Source organism: Nipponia nippon, unplaced genomic scaffold (assembly GCF_047370975.1).
Source record: "Nipponia nippon isolate SJK-2023a ecotype South Korea unplaced genomic scaffold, ASM4737097v1 scaffold_3, whole genome shotgun sequence".
In the NCBI taxonomy this organism is placed as follows: domain Eukaryota; kingdom Metazoa; phylum Chordata; class Aves; order Pelecaniformes; family Threskiornithidae; genus Nipponia; species Nipponia nippon.
The window spans coordinates 121,456,796-121,476,320 of NW_028262347.1; the positions used below are offsets into that span (position 1 = coordinate 121,456,796).

At 37.9% G+C, this 19,525-nt stretch overlaps 1 protein-coding gene across 19 annotated transcripts in view; it reads right to left on the reverse strand.

The window, feature by feature from the left end:
* Positions 1 to 19,525, reverse strand: part of ATE1 (arginyltransferase 1) — a 92,560-nt gene that overhangs the window by 27,203 nt on the left and 45,832 nt on the right. For 14 of the 19 annotated variants that reach the window (XR_015706234.1, XM_087764209.1, XM_087764206.1 and 11 more), the window contains one exon: positions 1,569 to 1,689. Coding sequence is in view for 15 of the 19 variants with exons in the window: in XM_087764209.1 (XP_087620335.1) it covers positions 1,569 to 1,689 (121 nt within the window). In the remaining 4 variants the exon portion in view is untranslated. Of the gene's footprint in view, positions 1 to 1,568; positions 1,690 to 7,078; positions 7,194 to 10,921; positions 10,961 to 19,525 lie in introns of those variants that run through there. The other 5 variants (XR_015706236.1, XR_015706235.1, XM_087764214.1 and 2 more) reach the window with 3 other exon arrangements.

Consider the following 19,525-nt stretch of genomic DNA (forward strand, 5'->3'; position numbering starts at 1 on the left):
AGTATCTTGAACACCACTGTGCTGCAAAACCATTTCCCTTCTTCCTCCTACCTTTGTAATTTTTTTCCAATTTCCTCTCACCAATCTAATGATGATTCTAGCTGATCAAGACATGATGTACCACCCGTTTAAATCTCTTATGCATTGAGCTCTTCCCATGGTGACCGATACTCTTTTCAAAGAGCATCCAACCACGCTCCCCAGTCTATTTTCCACCACATCGCACAGCTACCTGCATGGTCCCTAAAGGACATTCTCTATTTACACAGAACATAATTCTGCTATTAAAACTTTTAAATCAGTATCTATACCTAGAAATGTATTTCATCTTATTACTGTAGTATTTTAACTAGAGTATTACCCTTTCAGAACTTTTACAATTAGGAAGTATTATTATCTTGGTGTTCCAGATGAGCATCCAAGTCACATCACAAATGGCAACATGTGCAGGTTGAGGAAAAGCAAGAAACTGAAGCAGCTTCTCCAGAAGTTCACAATCCTCCTGAAGTGGTCATCTCTCTTCAAATTCCCTTCATTTATCTATATCCTGCCCTTCCAACAGTTAACCAGCTCGTCAATGAATTTTTTTTTTAAACTACAGCCATGAAAAATAAAAAGCAAGCAGCAGCTGTTGAAGACTACTCAAACTCAGAGACAGGTAAATCTGTATTTTGATGGCTAGAAACAGACCATGGGGTTATGTACTCTCGAGCTTAATCACCAGCACCTCTGAATAATACCACCACCTTTCTCAACTGCTATTCAGTGGGGAAAGAGAAAAGTTCAAGAAGAAGATATTCAGCAATTTGCAATTAATAAAAAAAAGTTAAATCACTTCTTTGTTTCCCACCCAAGCACCAGAGGAAGCATTCTCTAACACAGCTCCCTTGGGGCCCGCAATCAGCCCACAGAGCCAGTAGCTAAAGCAAGTACAGTTATTTTTTTCCATTTGATTGCATTGATTTACAATACCATTATTACAGTATGTTCTGGTCAGTACTATTTTTGACCATTCTATGCTGGCAAATCACTAAGTATCTATTTTAGAGAATGTAAAAATCTATGTCCCATCTACTTCAAAATGTTTAAGGTGCTTCTGCTCTTCATCGCGTCCTTCAAATTCTCTGACAGATTGTTCAACTAAATCTGCCAGTTTGTTTCTTAACAAAAGCACTTGATGCCTTTAAGCTTCTCCATTCCTTTCACTTTCCTGTATTGATTCTAATTTCCTTTCTTTATGCATTCATCCGACTGGAATCTCAGGCAGGAATCATTATTTGATAGGTTTTGTTCATGCACAGAATAACAAATAATTATCTGAAAGGCAGCAATGTGTGTTACTTTTGAACTACATATAGTCTGTAAAACGGAACGTACTTAAAATTTGTATGGCTTATTTTATGTTAAAAGATGGAATACTCTATTTGCTAACGCTTGCTGGAGGAGTTGTGAATTTTACAGTTTTTATCCTTTACAGATAATATGTCCATAATGCTTCAGCAGCAGATGATACCAATACATTATAAAAACAAGACAATTTACAGATCTATCATTACTTGTAAACTTACCGGCTTTTACATCCTGGTTGAATCGACAGTATTTCGAGTGCTCGAGCAGGGGTAGACATTGCTCTATAGGCGTCCAGACGTATGTCTCTGGACACAACAAGTCAGAGGGCCTATACTGACCCTAGAAAGGAGAAAAGAAAAAAAAAAAGAAAAAGAAAGTAGTCGTATCAGTTGCACAAGAACACTCTGGGTACACCTTTCCAGATTTTCCTATGAACAAGGAATAGTTTTAATCTAATCTACACCAAATGAGTCAGAAACAGCTTCACTGAAATCACAGGCTTACTCCTTTAGTAATTTCAGCACCATCTCAGGAATACAAACTTAACCTTGGCACTTGAAGAAAGTGTAAAATTAACATAACACGTTTTTATGGTATACAAGATGAACTAGAGAAGTTTTGGCTTTGCTTACTGAAGCTCTGTATTTAATCTATCCTCTAGAGTTCTGCTGAGCTGGTGCCGACACTAAAAAACTCAGCACCTCCAAAAGCAGCTCGTCTCAAGTGTTGGTCATTCTAGCAAATAATGGAGACCCAAAAAAAAAATCTAATGGAAAAAAACCCCACTTAACAGTAAGCAGGATGCTATTTTTATTGCATTAGTGATGGAGCATTTTGTTCATTGCTACTTAAATAGCAACATTTTCTTTTTAGTTCCTAGAGTTTTTCCTGGAATAGCTTACAGGTAATGATTAGTGAAATTCTACCTTTTTTGTTGATTTACTAAAAGGATATTCTTTGCAGACATTCCCAGAAACTAAACAGCCATAATTGTTTTCCCTTCAGCTACACAGAAAATCACCACCTCAGCAATAACCACCTCCTCTAATCAGATCTTCATTTGATTTAAAATAAGATTATTCATCAGCCTATAACGTAAGTCAAAAATCTATCTTTGAGCCACTATTCATTTAATCCATACCCTCTCAGTGTTCAGAGCTTTATGGTGGCAATGTCAAATTAACTTTTAAACTGAAAATTCATTACACGTATGTCTGTTTTTCAAGCTGATAGAATAAATAGAATGAAAAAGTTTAAGGATCTCAATTATACAGGTCTTGAGGCAACAGTTAAAAGACTGAGCATTATAGGAAATCACACTGCAGTCGATGCAATTAGGAGTTCTTCATATCAGTAATATTAAATAGGTAATGAAGATGATCGTCTTGATATGAGGTTGCTTTTTCTCCAACATCTACTACGAAAATGCAAAGTGGTCTCAAATGAAGCTGACCAATGTTTGGGAAGGGACACAGATAATTACTGTGACTACAGTCTGGTGATAAAGAAGCATTTTTAAAAGTTGCATTCACAAACTCTGCTATTCTTTTAGACACATCCTTATGCTGCAACACCCAGTTTTGGAGAATCAGAAGAACCATTTTTTGAATGCTGCAGAGATTCCCAATTCCTTTCATTCTCTCACTGTTCGACTCTTCACAATATTTATAGCAGAATTAACTTTTTTCATTACGTATTTCCCACCAACTTTAAATTGTTGAGAAATACAAAAATTCTCTCTCATAAAAACAAAGTCGTAACTGTCCACATAAAAAAAAAAAGCTTCATAGTGAACCTTGTCAAATACCTGATGTATCTTTTCGAAACGTGGTGCTTGAGGACATGGTTTAGTGGTGAACTTGGCAGTGCTGGGTTAACGGTTGGACTTGATGATCTTAAGGGTCTTTTCCAACCTTAACGATTCTATGATTCTATGAAATGAGTTTGTATGACTGATTTTCTCACTTGAAAAACATTCAGGATTGACTTGTAACTACCATTGCTTGGGTTTTGTTGTTTGTTTTGCTTTTTTTTTTTTTCTTTTAAATTAAATGCAAATTTCTATATTAAGTTAAAACAATATTCCTCCAATTCCATGCAGAAGCTTAAACCTCAAGGCCTTAGAAAATCCTCTGGAGCCAGAGAATGGAAATGACATTATTAAATAAACCACTTTGAAATGTTACGCTGTCTAAACAGAAATAGTTGAAAGGGTACGTGAAGGTAACGCTTAAAGAACACTTTTAGTCACCGTTACTCAGATGAAACAATTTAAGGACTTAGGGAAAAAAATATGCCTTTTCAGTCAGATTTTTTAAAAAATAGAACATAATTACTTGTTGATTTAAAGACATTTTCTTAACTGGCCAAGAAGGTAGAGATAGCCAAGTAACCATCTTTCAGGGTTGTTGCTTAAGTACAGAAAGTACAAGGTGGCAGTTTAGTCTTTCCTAGTAGCATGGGAATACTCGTGGGTATAAGTAAAGATTGCTCAGCCACTTTCCTAGAAATTACTGCCCCTACATCTTGAAATACATCACATTTATGAATCCCGTGCGTGAAAATCATATCGCTACACAGCCCTATTCTAAATTTCCCAATTACTGCTATAATGTCATATTCTGTCATAAAATGGGATGTATAAAATTAACTGCATTGCAGCATCACTAGCTTGGTTATAACAAAAAAGAGCTGCTTTAGTACTGAGCAAAACAGTCATGGGAAAATTTGATTATCCAACCCATCACTGTAGATTCAGTATTTATTTTAGGCATCAAAATACCCGACGTAGGAGGGAAAAAGGAAGAAATAGTTCTGAGGTGACTTCCTTTAGATGTTTTCTTCCCCCAAAATTTAGAATCTTGTTACTAAACTTCCCTGAAGATATATGAGGCTGAGGTGATGACACATCACTGCCCAGTGACACACAATGTAGTTAGGGGTAAAAATTCAACAAGCCATTGATGCTCTTCAATATCCTTCCTTTCTAAAAGTATTTCCAAACATACTAGAAGTAAGATATTTCTTCCGTAAAGGCTTTTTATTTACACCACTGGTTAAACCCGCATCCCATGACTCATTCCGTGGAGGAAGTGGGAACACGACGACATATCGAGGTGAGTTTCCCCGTGAACAACATTGGTACTATGTCTATATTGATAGAATTAAAAAGAGAATCCACAGAATTTGTTAAATCAAATGCAATAACTTCTAAGGGCTTTTGCCTTACCCCCCCCCCCCCCAAGCACCTACTCTCAATTTACTTGCTTTCTTAAAAATGTTTAAAACTTCAATATGAAAATAAACAACTATGAATCCACCTCACTTTTTCCCCCCCCCCCCCCCTTTATTTCTGGACTGTGAAAAATCGGAACGTGAAAACCCAGCCAGATTCTGCGCCTCATGTACAGGAGCACCTGTACGTCAAGAAAAATGTTCAAATTTCATTATTCACTCTAAAATGATTACATCATCACCAAAAAAAATTGCCTCTAAGCATGCTATTTATCTTCCTTCTTATTCTTAATATTGCTGATTTGCAGTATACACCCAACATCCAAAATAGAAAGGGGATCTCCTGACGGGAACTGCTGCACAACTATTTCTCACAGTAGAACTTCATCAGATTTGCAAAACTGTTTTTGAGAATCATTTCTCTTTGGCTTCAGATTAAATTAGCATCAGTTGCAGAAGTAATTCTCTCTACGGTAAAATTCCACAACTGAAAACATTTTGCTTTCTTTTATCTCATAATATAAAAGCTCTTGCACAGTAGCACTGTTTATGCTGTCCAGACCATCTTGGGAAATACTTAACTACAAGACTTTCAACAAGCAGTATCACCTTACAGACCATCCCTAAGCACTTGTCTTATGTTTCAGCTTCTTAAATCCAATACCACCTGCTGATGAAAAGCACTCCGTCAATATACAACAACTGCACATAGTTCTGTCTGTGGATCTACATTTGGTTGAGAAATATATAACAAGATGTAAAATGTGATATTTTGAAATGATTTTGGAAATAAAAAAATACATTTGCTTTAAATTTCATTATTTTTGATGCCGTTTAAAGTTTTCATAGACATCCAGAAACACCCATCTTGAGACAGAACATTTTAAGCTGTTATAACGTAACAGCCACTGCAGGCCATACCAGATGTCCACGGGATAGTTAAATAACCCATCTCTGACAGCTTTTCAGTCCATAGAAAATACCCAGTGAAGACTAAACGAACAGTATAAGCAGATAGTGTTACTCTGCCAATACTCTCTTGACCTCCAACAGTTTGCAATACAGATCCTTCCACAACCAGATAACTTCAGTAACAATGCATATTGCCATTCAATAATCCTAAACAACTGCTTTGATTTACTTCAACCTGCAAAATGCAGTTCTGTTTGATGACCATTCCTACCTCTATTACAGAAATGCAGTGAACAATCACCATGCCACTCATGACAGCAAATATGGTACCTCCATCCGTCCAAAGGGACATAAATTCTTTACTGCATCCTCTTACATAAGGTATTCCATACTTTTAACCATCCTAGTCAATCCATCCTCTTTCCAATTTTGCTTTCTCTCCTTTGAAACAGGGGGAAAAGGCCACAGGGGGAAAACATCCAAACTGCATTGTTCAAGGAGCAGGAGAGCACAAGGTAGAATAAAGATATAAAGAAACCCAAAAGAAAAAATTGCATCTTTAGAAATATCTGACTAATCTATCAAATGGCTTGATTAAAAAGCAATACTGAAAATTAGTACAAGAAATTCCTAAGGATGTGGTTTCTTCTACCAAGTCAACTCATTGCAATATATATGTGACTGTTAAATAAAAAATACCTCCAAGACATTTTATTTTCACTAATGTTTGGGGTATTTTTCCTCCTATATAATATAAAAGAAAGAGCCTTTAAGGTGCTTTCCCTTATACTATTAGACATGCTGCATTTTAATTGGAAACTTCTGGAAATAAATTTTACGGTGAAGCTGCCAAGCCTAAATTAATACTTCACACCATGATATTTTTTTGTTTTACAGTTTCCAGATCAGAATCGAGCAGAACTTCTCTGAACTTTTGTTCCACAGGAAGGGCAAAGGTTTTAATGAGACTTTAGTCTGGAGATTACTTTTTAAATATTTTGTAAAATCTGAGGGATTTGGTAAGCACTTGAGATGAAAAACACCAGCAGAGTTTGTTTTTGTAGTCTAAGTAAAATTTAAAATGTAAAACTACCAAGAAAGAGAATAGTCTGAAAAATGAAGAAGGTCAAGCACCAGTAGCACTGAAAAAACAAAATAGGAAGGTTAAACACACATTTAATTCTTTTATCAGGTACGTTTTACATCTGTATTCTATTTTTTCACAATAAACCCATTGATCTTTTATTAAAAGTGAATTAAGACTGCCTTCATCTCCATTTCCAGCCAGCTGCTTAAAAAGAAGCTCTCAGACTACGTAAACAAAGTAACCCTAAATTATCATCAGCAATCCATTAGAGCGAGGAGCACCGCCCCAGAACGAGCGCGCCAGACTACAGGTTTATTAAATTCAGTCTTTTCATTGAAAGACAACCCCGCTGGAATCCCATCAGCAAAGTACTACAGCAGACCCTTGCTCCCTGATTTCATTACATAAACAGAAATAGACTTTATCGATCCCCAGGAGAGTCCTTTGCAAGTAACCCTAACCGCCGTGTTTTCCCAGGCGGAGGCTGGCCCGCACCATGCTGCGCCCGCGCGGTGAGCCAGCGCCGGCAGGGACAAAGCGCCGAACATCTGAATCCGTTTGTGCTTCCAACCATCCGCGGTCACTCGCGTGGGATCCATCTGTGGAAGGCCTGAAAGATTTCAGAAAAACAACGACAAAAAAACCCGCCCCAAAAACAACCTACACAAATTCACTCCCACCTCATAGTCAGGTGGGTTTTTTTTAATCTTTGTAAACTAACAAAAGCCTCCTAAGATTAACAGATATGGAATAAAGCAAGCAGCTTTATTTATCAATGAGAGATGGTTGGAGACTTCAGATTTATCATCAAAAAGTATTCAGCACACAAGAAAGTATATACCAAAGAGGAGCTAAATCAGCCAACGTGTCCTTTGTGGGTTACTCAATGAATAAGTAACACTAAGTTGGGTTTAACGGTGGGGTCCACGGTTGCGCGTGCAAACAGACTGCCTGATACTCCAGTGCCAGTATCAAACAAGCTGACTTTATCCAAACAGCAAACTTCAAATTAATTACGCAACCAATGTTTTTAGGACCCCAGAGCTGCATTCTTGAGAGCTTAGCCACCTTTCTGTTTTAATAATGAATAATGCATTGTAATCCTTAAAAGATGTTATGAATAATAACCAAAATTAATTTTCTAGCTCATAAAACTCAAACTGCTTTTGAGAAGTATATAAAGTGCAAGGGAAACATTCCTCCCTCTTCCAAAAGCTGTGTTGATTCTCATTCTTTTAATTATGTTATCAGAGGCACAAAACCTCTATAACGGGAATTTTACAGGCCAGCCAGGGAGCTGTAACGCGCTTCCCAATGCACCTCAAATACAGAAATGCAGAGCAAATGCTCACCTTCTCCTATATTGTTTGATTTCCTATAAGTGAAATGCAAATATTTCAGGTTGTATTTCGAACAGAGGTGCACCGACACTTATTTAGATCAGTTAATTTGTTATGATGTTACTTTTCTGCTATTTTGTTTTTAAATGTGCCCCAACAATCTTTAAACTGCCCAAAGCAATGGTATAATTTGCCAACTTTCACCTCTTTTCTGTTTATTTCCCAATTCAGTGTAAGTTATTCACAGAAATAACTAATGATGAACTGTTTCCAAGGAGAAAATAGTTATAGCACTTGGTTCCTACATGTCTTACAACTAGTAGGAAACACATAGTTCCCTATAAATATTGACTGCATATTCATGCTTAGCTGTTCTTCACTCAATATAAAAAAAATTTACTGTTGCAGAAGGTTTCCATAGTGTCCCTCGGGTACATAAAATATCTCAGGTAAGTGTAAAACAGATTAAGATAATGAGTAAAAGACAAAAAGGAAGACAGCCAAGATTCACACTCAATATCCTACAACTATCATGCCATTATTTGGCCATTAACTGCATTAACCAGGCTCTTAACCCACCACAAAAATAGAATGAAATTTATCTTAAATTTCACTCTGATTTAAGGTAAATCTCAGCACTTTATTCGCCTATGGCAAAGCACTTACAAAGAAATACTTCCCCCTGTCCCTTGAAATACTTTCAGAAAGTATTATCATTTGTTTTCCCAACACATGCTGTTCCTAGGAATCTCCTGAATTGTTTGGATTCTGCTATCTTCCTAACTCAGCGTGCTCTAAATAGCTGCTTTCACCTTGTCCTCTTTCATAAAAATAATCTGAAATATTTAACAGTTTCTCGCTTGCTTTTGATACTGGAAAATGGCCAACAGGTGTCTGAAAAGGCTCATGGACTGCTAGAGAAAAAATTGCTTTCCACTGAGGAAAAATGGGAAAATTTGGGAGGTTTTTTTTCTTTCCCCTTTAGTCTCTAATTATGCCCAGCTCTTCTTCCTCCTTTCGTATGCCTATGTTATCTTTCCCTCCACTCACTGAGTATAACAAGCTACGGGAGGCTGTGGGTGTTTATGTCACAAGATCCAAGCTATGAACTGCTGCACATTAATATACAAACGTGCCATCAGCAAGATCCAACAAAGCGCCGCTTTACATAACGTATAGCCACGACCGTACTCAAACAGATCCCATTATCCTCTCTAACGCCACCATATTAATCAAGGAGATAATTCTGGTTTTGAGTTTACAAGTTAACAGTAATTAATATGCTCAAGAGACTTTGGCTTCGCTGTCGTGGAGGGCTGCCGCAGAAGGGATGTGTGCACGGCGGGCGTTTATCACCTCTGTTTTATCAGCTTGGGATGCAACGGGCCAGAGCTAAAGATAACGCACAGCTCTGGGCATACTCTCTCAACCACTTTCAAGCACTGAACACTCCTCCAAGACTTCTTGCCAAGAGTTTGTTCTTTTTCATTTATAAAGACCAGTAAGTGAGAGTTTTCCATTGCTTGTTTTAAGCAACTAAAGCCACTCTATCTGAAGCCATCATATTAAAGCCACTATATCTGAAATAAAGTCAGTGATTACGCTCGCACAGAAGAGGAAAAAAAAAAAGTCTGTGTGTTCAGGAATGACATCATAAAAACTACACTTTTAACATCTCCTTGATGACTAGATAGAGAACCACATATGTAAACGGATACTTATGACAAGATAATTTAAAGATAACTTGCAGGGGGGCGGTTGCCAGACTTTGATGTTCCTATTCTTTGCATTTTGAGATTTACTCAGGCCAATGGGTGTCTAGTGTACAGTAACATTTCTGAACTCGGACACAAGCCATTAAACATCTGTGCCTATTCCCACCCCATACCTGTTCTCGCTCATTTTTTTTCTGGCTAAGACAGAGGGATAGATACGTACCACAAGTTCTATGTTTACCGTTCTTAGATTTCAGTAAGCTTAATCTAAACAGTGAATGCTACTGGGCTGAATTTGCCATGCATATGGTGTTTCACACCATAGAGACAACAGCACAAAACATTACAAAATGGTACCTTCAAGGCCAATAAAGAGCATTATTTGCCCTACAACAGCTCTTGTACCCTGGTTCCAGACTTCTGATGACAGAAACAGCAAGTTTATGGATTCTGAACTGCCCTAAGTTGGCTGACTGTCTTCATGCTTGTCTGTCATTTGGATATTATTATTTCAGGTTTAGATAAACAACTTCTGAAACCGAGAAAGAGAGAGAAATATTACAAGTATGTAGCTACTCAAAAAAGCTTACATAAAATTAGGGTCACTTTTTAAGCTTATGTTTTCTTACTACTTAAACTTGTGTTTTCTAAGTACTTGTACACCATCAAATTACTGACGCATCTATTTTGCCTTTTTGTATTTCCCAAGGTTCCTTGTTTTATTATTATTTCTTTTTTGCTTATATCTGCCAATCTGTTCTGTACACAATGGCATTTGATTAAAACAGACTATCGAAACTAAGTTTAGCTTTCAATGTTGCTACATAAACTTTGTATTTGGCATACAAAAATAAGTGATGCTGACATGGGATGGTACCTACAGGAAAACCATACTGTACATTCCTGGCTGGAATTCCAGAGACTGCCACCAAGAATTTTAAAACATTGCATAGCTTCAAATATTGCCATTTTATCTCTCTCATTTACTAGTATTTAAGTATCAGTGATACTAAACTGGCAGAAGAGTGACATCAACACACGACTGAAATTCTAAAGCATGTTTCTAATTCAAGGTGTATATGTACACATTTACAGACTGAGATTCCCTATGAAATTACAACAGCCATATGTTCAAAAAATTTATAGGAAAAACCATGATTTTGTGATTTTAAATAAAATATATAAAACCAGTTAACATTTACTGGAAATTGCCATTAAACATCCAGTTGGGAACAAGCTAATTAAAGATGGTACCACACGGACATACTTCTGAAGCTGGAAGGCAGTATCCATCTTGCTCATAGAGAAGCTACACAAGAATCCTAAAAAAATTAGCACAGTTTGAGAAACCTTGAGTGGAAAACAATAAGAAAGAAGAGCTAAGCTCCTACACTTGATGAATATTAGCTTCTCTGAATTTTAGCCAACTTTTTCAGCAACTTAAAAAAATATCAAGTATATTACAGGAAAAAATGTAATATGCATTGCCTTTTTACTTCAAAAAACAAAGGTCTCTGAGAATAAAATCGCACGATTACTGAAATGGAATTTGTTTATTTTAAATCTGCAGCAGAAATTCTTAAGGAAACCCTAGCATTAAAGTTGGAAAGAGAGATTAAAAAAAACTATGACAAAAAAATAAAACCCAAGTAGGGGCCTCAGGAGGAATGCTTCATTAGAGACACACCAACTATGTTGACTTAGGTCTATCTCAAAAGGAGTTTATTTTGGCAGCTGTGAGAAGCAAAAGAAAAAAAAAAAGAAAAAAAGAAAAAGAAGTGAGTGTTTCAATCATGTGGATCCCATATCTTTCTCTTGAAGAGTTGCCATGAACTGACAATATTTGAGTTCATTAAATTAAATGTATGAAATTAAGTATTAAAGTTTATTTTCTTATATTTAACATAAAGTGAAATAATCACAGGAAAAATATGCACAACCTAATATATCATACTCACGCTTTACACTTACACAAAATTGTCACATTGCTATCAAATAGCTTTAAACATTCATTAATACCTCCCTAGCTGGAGTCCTGTCTAAAAGAACAGCATTCATCTAAGCAGCTTACAGACATACTCCACAGGAAAGTGAAATCAATGCCCTGTCAAAGAGGCTTCTACTACCTAGCTATCAAAGTAAAAACACTACAGGCCATGTTTATTTAACAGAAAAAAAAAATATCCAAACACAAAATTAAATTGGTAGAATTTAAATGAAAGTGAGCATGTTTTAAAATATTTTTCTGTACAACTGCACGGGGAAGCAGAACATAAACGTTCACCAGAACTAAACCACCAGCACAACAGGAATGGGTGTGAGGGCGGTGCGCATCATTTTTTATTTTTATTTTTTAAAAACATTGACCATGACTATGGTGTACCAAAAAGTAAACCAATGCAAATTAACTTTTTAATCCTTTGTGATGATCGAAAGAAAGCCGGGACTAAACCTGCTACCCTTACTCATACAACTCACTTCAACTCAAATCTGTGATTTCTCATCTTTTAAAGCAATAAAGACCCTGAATAATCCTAAAAGACGACACAAGAGAAAAGCCGGCATCTTCTACAGCAAGACACAGTATTTACTTTTCAGGTATCTATTAAGTCACCAATTTACTCTTTTTATACATGCATAACACATGCATTGCTCTTGCAACTTAACCCAACCGTAGCTTCTCGGCTTCTGGATAAAACCATTCATTGCTGTGCACCGACAGAGCACACAGAAACCTGCGTTTCTTCCTGTCCGTGACTTTCTCTGGATTTTTAACCCTTTTGATCATTCTTTGCCTGTATGTCTGCCTTCAAATCAACTCCCCGTTACCACTGCTGTGTTCTGTGGTTACCTCCAAGACCTTGTGCCGTTTTCCCCAGCAAGCGCCAGTGCTCCTCAGCGTCCAAGCCTTCCCCATCTTTCCTAGCGTCTCTCCAATGACCCTCCTCAAAGAGTTCTCCATGGAGGCCCAAACCTTCTTCTCTCCCAGCTCCAAAACTCAACCCTTCATCCCACTCAACCACCCCCGGGCTCCAGGCCGCTCAGAGCACAGGCTAGCACTTGCTACTCAGTGCCCCTTCTTCTGCTCAGCCTTACGGGTCAGATCTCTGTCTGCCTTACCACCTATACCCATCAAACCACCACCGGCCATACTGCCTCTGCCCTACACTTTCCCAAAGCCTTGCTTCTGCCTCTAACGGGGTTTCCAAAAACTCAGCCAGAAACACAGAGAACTTGCCAAAAATCTTTCCAGACAAGACTCTGAGGGCAAGAAAATAAGACCTACCCAGGAAAGTCTGGGCTGACGGTAGCCTTATACTGAATAAATAATTTCATACTTCACCTTCATGCCCAGCTATTGACTCAGTCTGTGGAATATTTGAAGACATAATAAATACTACACTAATTGACAGCTTTTCAAAGTGTGAAACACTGACATTCACGAGTTGAAATACACTCCTAATTCAGATGAGAGATGTTGCCTTTAGATTACGATATGTCATGTGGGATTTTCAAAAGCATTTATAATGTTTATGCGATCAAATCATGCTGAAAACCAATGTCACTTTAAAAATTGCCACTCCAGCTTTTTTCATTTCTATTTGCTTTCATACATCTATGAACAAGAAATAATATTCTGAATTGATAATTCAGAACAGTACAAGATTTTTTAACTTCATGGCTTGCTATCAATATATGGTACACTTGACATGTTTTTTCGAGTCCAACAATAAAAACCCTAATAAAAGCCAAATAATTTAGCTTTAGTCATTCAACATACACAACCTAGTGCTGAAGAAACAACTTCAACAACAGTGGTACATGTAGATAGGTGTTAACAGTAATCTTAGGATAGCAGAAAAGAGTAAAGTTATAGGACAACATGGAGAAAACAGCACAGGAAAGCTTATTAGTAAAAACTTAATTTCTGCGGATCTTGACTAAACAATATTGCAAAATTCAAGTTAACATGTCCTTAACACACACAAAGAGATGTTATTCAAACTCAAAATCTGAAGGAGAAAATAAGGCAATGATAAATCTCAGTGTTTAAGTGTCTACAGTTTATATTATCAGGATAGAGTAACACCCCTCGGCCAAAATATCTAAACCTACTCTTCTCCCCTACATCTGCAGATTAAAAAATGAATAAATAAATAAAAAATCTCGCTTTACCACAGTATTCCAGGCATGTGTTAGAACTTAAACCTTAACAGCAAGTAAAGAAACAGCTATCTGTACAAAGTGTCAACAAGTATCTTTATAAAAATTTTGGACCATCGAAAAAAGTGCACTTCAAAAGAACTTTCTTCTGTTGTCCCTAAAAATGTTTATTTTCATAGTAAATTTTCATTCATGAAATAAGCATTCTAATTTTAGGTCCATTTTGTTTGTCAAGTGTTTGTTAAACAAGCTTGCTTTGTTTGCTGGGAGAGGAGAATTTGTAAACAAAGCCTCTCTGTGCTCCCCGAGGAGTCCGTCCTCAGCAGGAGACCATCCTCCTCCACCTCGGGACCACCTCGGCACGTGGAGCTCACAAACCACACGGCTGAACCAAAGCCATTACTGACCTCACTGCGACAGTCTCAAAACGAGACAAAAAAATCTGTATTGCGAAAAAACGTTAAGTTTTGTCACCGTAGCAGAGATGGTATGGGGTCTCCAAAACCGGACATACGTAAAGCAAAGCAGCCGGGCATCGCACCTCCCCTACAGCGCACGCAAACTCCTATATAAAGAGCCACAAACCCCAATGCTGCAGAGAGCAGGATCTGAACTGCCACCACAGCCCGTACCAGCTTCCATTCATCTTCTCAGCCTTAAGACTCGAAACCGAAAAGCAGGCTGTAGCTATAGTAGTTGCCAGAAGAAATACTAAACTGGGAGAGCCCCGGAGTTTCTGGGCTTCAATGCATTTGAGTCCCTCTGGGACCATGCTAAATATAAAAAAGTGGGGAAAGAATCCAAATATAGTAACACTAAACAAATGTAGGAATAAGACATAGAAAACATGGCTAGATGGATGTATTGAATTTTTGTTAAGCTATTTTGCAGGGAATAATAACTGCCTGAGGACATAATAGAGTAAAAACAATTGTATCCTTTCAACATGTTCTTTTTGACATTGACTTGTTTGCAAACTTCTCCTTAAGTTAATGAATTCTGTCTCCTTAATTATAAACGAAACATTAAACTTTTCATACTGCAATTCTTGTCAAGTAAGTCCATTTTTATTACACAAAACCGAACAACATGAAATTATAGTGGCAAATTCAGTAGCAGTAATTCTGCATGCAGCTTGTGCATTTATTAGCAATGTAAATACACACGTGCATGCTTGTGGCTCTGTAAAACTGCCCAACACTATTCTCATAGCTGGTTAGAACAGATTCACTATTATGCTTTCATTTGAATTACTACCATTAAAAGGTACACAAATGTCTACTTGCATGTTTAGGAAAAATGCTGTTTAACATCATGTATCCCCACAGTCTTTGAGCTGAAGCATGAACACTTCAGTTTTCTCTTAAGGCCAGATGTTTGGAAACTCTTTTCTTTATAATCACCTTCGCAGAAGAAAACAAGTTTGAAGGCAAATGGGCTGGAATCAGTAACTCTACCATATGCTACGTTAAGTCCTGATCACGCCAAAACCTGGCAATTCAAGGGTATATTAAACATACACCCAAATAGAGGATCAAGGGAGTATTAAAATTAGAACTGCACTTATAAAAATCAAGCACTTTGTTGACATTCTAACAGTTTATAATCCTCACTTTTCAGAGTTAAATAATTAAGAATTGCCCTGGCAATCACTTTGCTTTATTTTAAAATCAATAAAGCTCCACACTGTATTCACGCGCATGCATTTCTGGAAACATGAAAGCAGTTTCATGCACTTCCACGCATTTTTAACACATTTCTAAAATAGAGAGCAAAGTATAATAAATACTTGTATGCTCAGCATCATATGCCAATAAATATTGACACAATAGTTTAAGCCAGATCTATACATCTAAAGGACAGTGGCCAAAAATGGTTCTAAACTCTTCTGCCTGCTGTTCAGCCTTGGTGGCCTCTGAAGCTGCTTCGCCGTAGGGCAGCACGCGGTGGGCGCGGGGAGGCGGTGGGGCTGACGAGGCTTGGCAGAAGCGCGGCACGTCCCGACTCCACCACCACCCCCTGCAGAAGGTCTCCACCTGCCCCTTTCGGGAAGTTTTCTGCTGGTGTTGCACAGTCCAAGCGACCTAGCACAGCCAGGAGCCAAAGATTTGGCTGAAAACCCAGAAAGAGTTCATAAATCTCGGGGAAGGAACAATATCTGCAGTTTTAAGAGACTCTCAGGAGAAGGTTCACAGTCATTCTTGTTTGTTGTTGTCCTAGAGACATGCAACAACCAGAGAGGCAAGAAGATTAAAGAAAGCCCATCTTAAGCAGAATTTAGCTTGTAGCGCACTAGAGATTTTAGATACTTCTGTGGCAGTTTGCAACTCTTTCAACTTAACAGGTATTGGCTTGAGGAATATGAACATCTTTTTTCTTGGATTGATGATGCACTAACTTCTTCCCACACGACAAGTAAAAGGGGTAAACGTACTAGCATTTAAAACTTCATCAGAAGGTGGGGCTGTTAGTACAGGCAGTTGAGGGCGAACAATTCAGTCATCGATGTGATCAAGAAGACATTTAACGTACAGTTTCTTTACTGTCCCCCACTGAAGAGAACCATTTTGTGCTTATAAATCCATTAAACCATCATCAGCAACAAACAGCAAAACAGATACAGTTCTGAGAAAGAAACCCATTTATCTTCTAAAATGAAGTTTCAGTCAGGGCTTACAAATTGAGCTCTATTAGCAGCATGCAACGATTTATGAGAAACACATAAAATACCATCTTGCAAAAATTTAGGCTGCACAGGTGCTATCCTTTGGATCCTTTCTCAATGCCACACCTAATTTAGCAGGAATTGTGGTGGAGCAGCCCCAAAGCTTCTCCCTAGGGAGACCTTCCCCCCGATCTCCCCGCACAGCACCCTCCGATTGCCCAGACTGAGAAGCAGGGGCAGACCTTGGGACCGGCTCTCCAGCTCCCAGCCAGCACTACAGCTCTTCATTCAGTGTCCTTCACTCCCACTGTAAGATATAAACGGAGGATGCAAAGAGTAGCAAGCCCCCCCAGATATACTGTAATATTTCTCTGCTTTCCTCTCCTTTCCCCTGAATGGAAGACAATTAAAAACAACAGCAAGCCACTCGATGCCAACTGGTAAAGACTAGAATGAAAAGAACGTAAAAAAATAATTCATAAAATAAATCATGGATCAACTTTACTGACCATATTAGCACTAAATAGCCCTTCAGAACACTAGCCTCAATATCTTAAATAAATAAATAAATAAAATCAGTGGAACAAAAAGCTGATCTTGTCTTCTGTCCATTCATAAAACAACAGCGCATTTGTGTTGGGACGAACAGAGAATTTGGTTCCTGTGTGCTTTTGCTCCATGAACCTATTCTTCTTCAATTAGCTGACAATGGGGTCATTTTCATACCCTTTTTTTGTCATTCATAACTGAGTGTTATTTGTGAAAACATTTTTATTCCGAACAAGACAGGGGAAGGAAGCAAACAGTATAATATTCTATTAAAAAAGATGATCTACGCACTTACAGCCTCTCTAGTAAGAATCCCAAAATTATCCTACACATCTAACACAGCAAATAACTACTCTTAACAGTTTAAGTCATTCCTTTTAGAACAGTTCAGTTATTCAGTTGAAAACAACTAAACAAAATAAAGTTTTCGGCAGCGGTTAACTCTCTTGCATGATAGGCAGAAACCTCAGGGCAGCGTCTGGAAACAGCAAGGGGGGGTTGTGTGGGGTTTTTTTTCCCCCACTCAAAAGACAACAGTTTGCCAAGCTCCCAGGTCTCGCCTGGCCTCCCCAGTAGGGTAACCTTGGAAAGTCTTTGGGAACTGATTTTATTAGGTTAAGAAAAAGCTTTAAAGAAGCTGTAATAAAAATATTTCACGTCTCCATTGACCCTTCTGCTCAGGGCCCTGCTCTGTGCAACCTCTCAGAGCTCCAGTGCCCTCACAGTCTTCACGAAAACACAGCACCACCCAAGAGCCTGCCTGGCTCCACAAACTTCGACTACTGCCTCTAATACCAGTTAAAGAGAGTATAAATTTGTTTTTCAATTATTTGCATCTGAATAGCGGTGGTGGCTACCACAGGATACCACAAAGCAAGTTCCTCCCCTACTAGTGATATGCCGGTGGTGTGAAAATGCCATTAATTACCATCATCTGCAATCCAGTACTAATGCATCTTTGCTCTTGGTTTTGCTTATTCTTGTTACTTTCTTTGAGCTGCCACTTCCAGCACTTACTATAATACTATAAATAATAATTTACTATAACAAGGAAGATAAAACTCATCCAGAAGATCTCCATAGGCACTGTAAGGAACAACCATAAAACCCTCTATGTTTTGTCACCTCATTTAATGCAATATTCTCTCCTGAAAGAAAGAAAAATGCAACTTTTAACAGACTTAGCTAAACCAGAATGAACAACAGAGATTCAAGAGCATATACAGATGTGCTTTCCTCGTCACTTAGTCACAAACCTTGACACTAAAAATAACTCAGCCCAAGTCCCAATTTAGCCCATTCTGAAAACTTTGTACTTGCACAATTCCCATTTTTTCTCCTTTCCACCCTTTCTCCTTGCCTCCAGAGTCTACTGTCTTCTTTAGTACAATGAAGGCAATAACTATGTTATATAGACAAACAGTAGAAGTTGATGTCAGCATTTGCGGGCCTTGGACAGAAGGCCTAATTTTAGACATCATTTAGACAGAAATGCAGACATGATGGTAGCCATCAGGTTTAGAAAGAAGGGTGTTGCAAAAAATAAAAAAGGAATAACATGGTTTTTTATGTGCATGGTAGGTAGGACACAATATAATATTCTTTAGGAAGAAAAGTTCAGGTCAGACATGAAGAAAAAAATCCAATGGGAAGACTAATAAAGCACAAGAATATATAGGGATATAACCGCCAACACATGGAGACGTGCATAAATTTATCGAAGGAGACTTTTAGACAAATATGTCCAACGGGTCTTAAAAGTTAACACAAATATAGTTGACCCTGCCTTGGAGTAAGGGGATGGACTACATAACCCCCATGGCCCTTGACAAGTCTACTTTTCTGCAGTTGCACTATTCCCTCCTGGCTCCAAGTCATTCCCCTCTATAGGAGTCTGGCACTCTCGTTCCCAAATACTGACGTTGAACTTTTTGCAAACTAGACTGTTAGCAGCATTGTGTTTAATATCAGGACTGAGGATAAATAATAGAACCTCATTAATGTACTTGGAGACTCAGTACAGTCACTAGCTAAATAAACTCAGACAAAGAAAATAATCATTCAAAATAATGAATTGTCATCTAGATTAAATGTAACACCTCAGAGAAGTGTACTGTGATACCTCTGTAAAATTAATGAGGTCTCAGTAAAACCAGACCTCATTAAAGTATCTACCATTAAATCTTTCTTGGAAAATTGGAGAAAAAACATCTCTTGTGGAGATTAACTGACTTGTCAGCCAGCTCCTACTGTAAAGACCACAAGGTGAAATACGGCAGAGCCAGGAAAAGCAGGAGCTCCTGGCTTTCAGACCAAATAAATTCCACTTGACAATATTGCCTAATTAGAGTTAATATAATCAGCAAAAGAGCAAAAATAAGAAAGAATACAATAAGAGCGATCAGATTTGAAGTTAAATGAGAGATCCAGTCCTCCAAGTGTGGCCAGATTCAACAGATGTGGTGCATAGATAAAATGAACCAGTGTTTCAATGACTTATACTTCAATG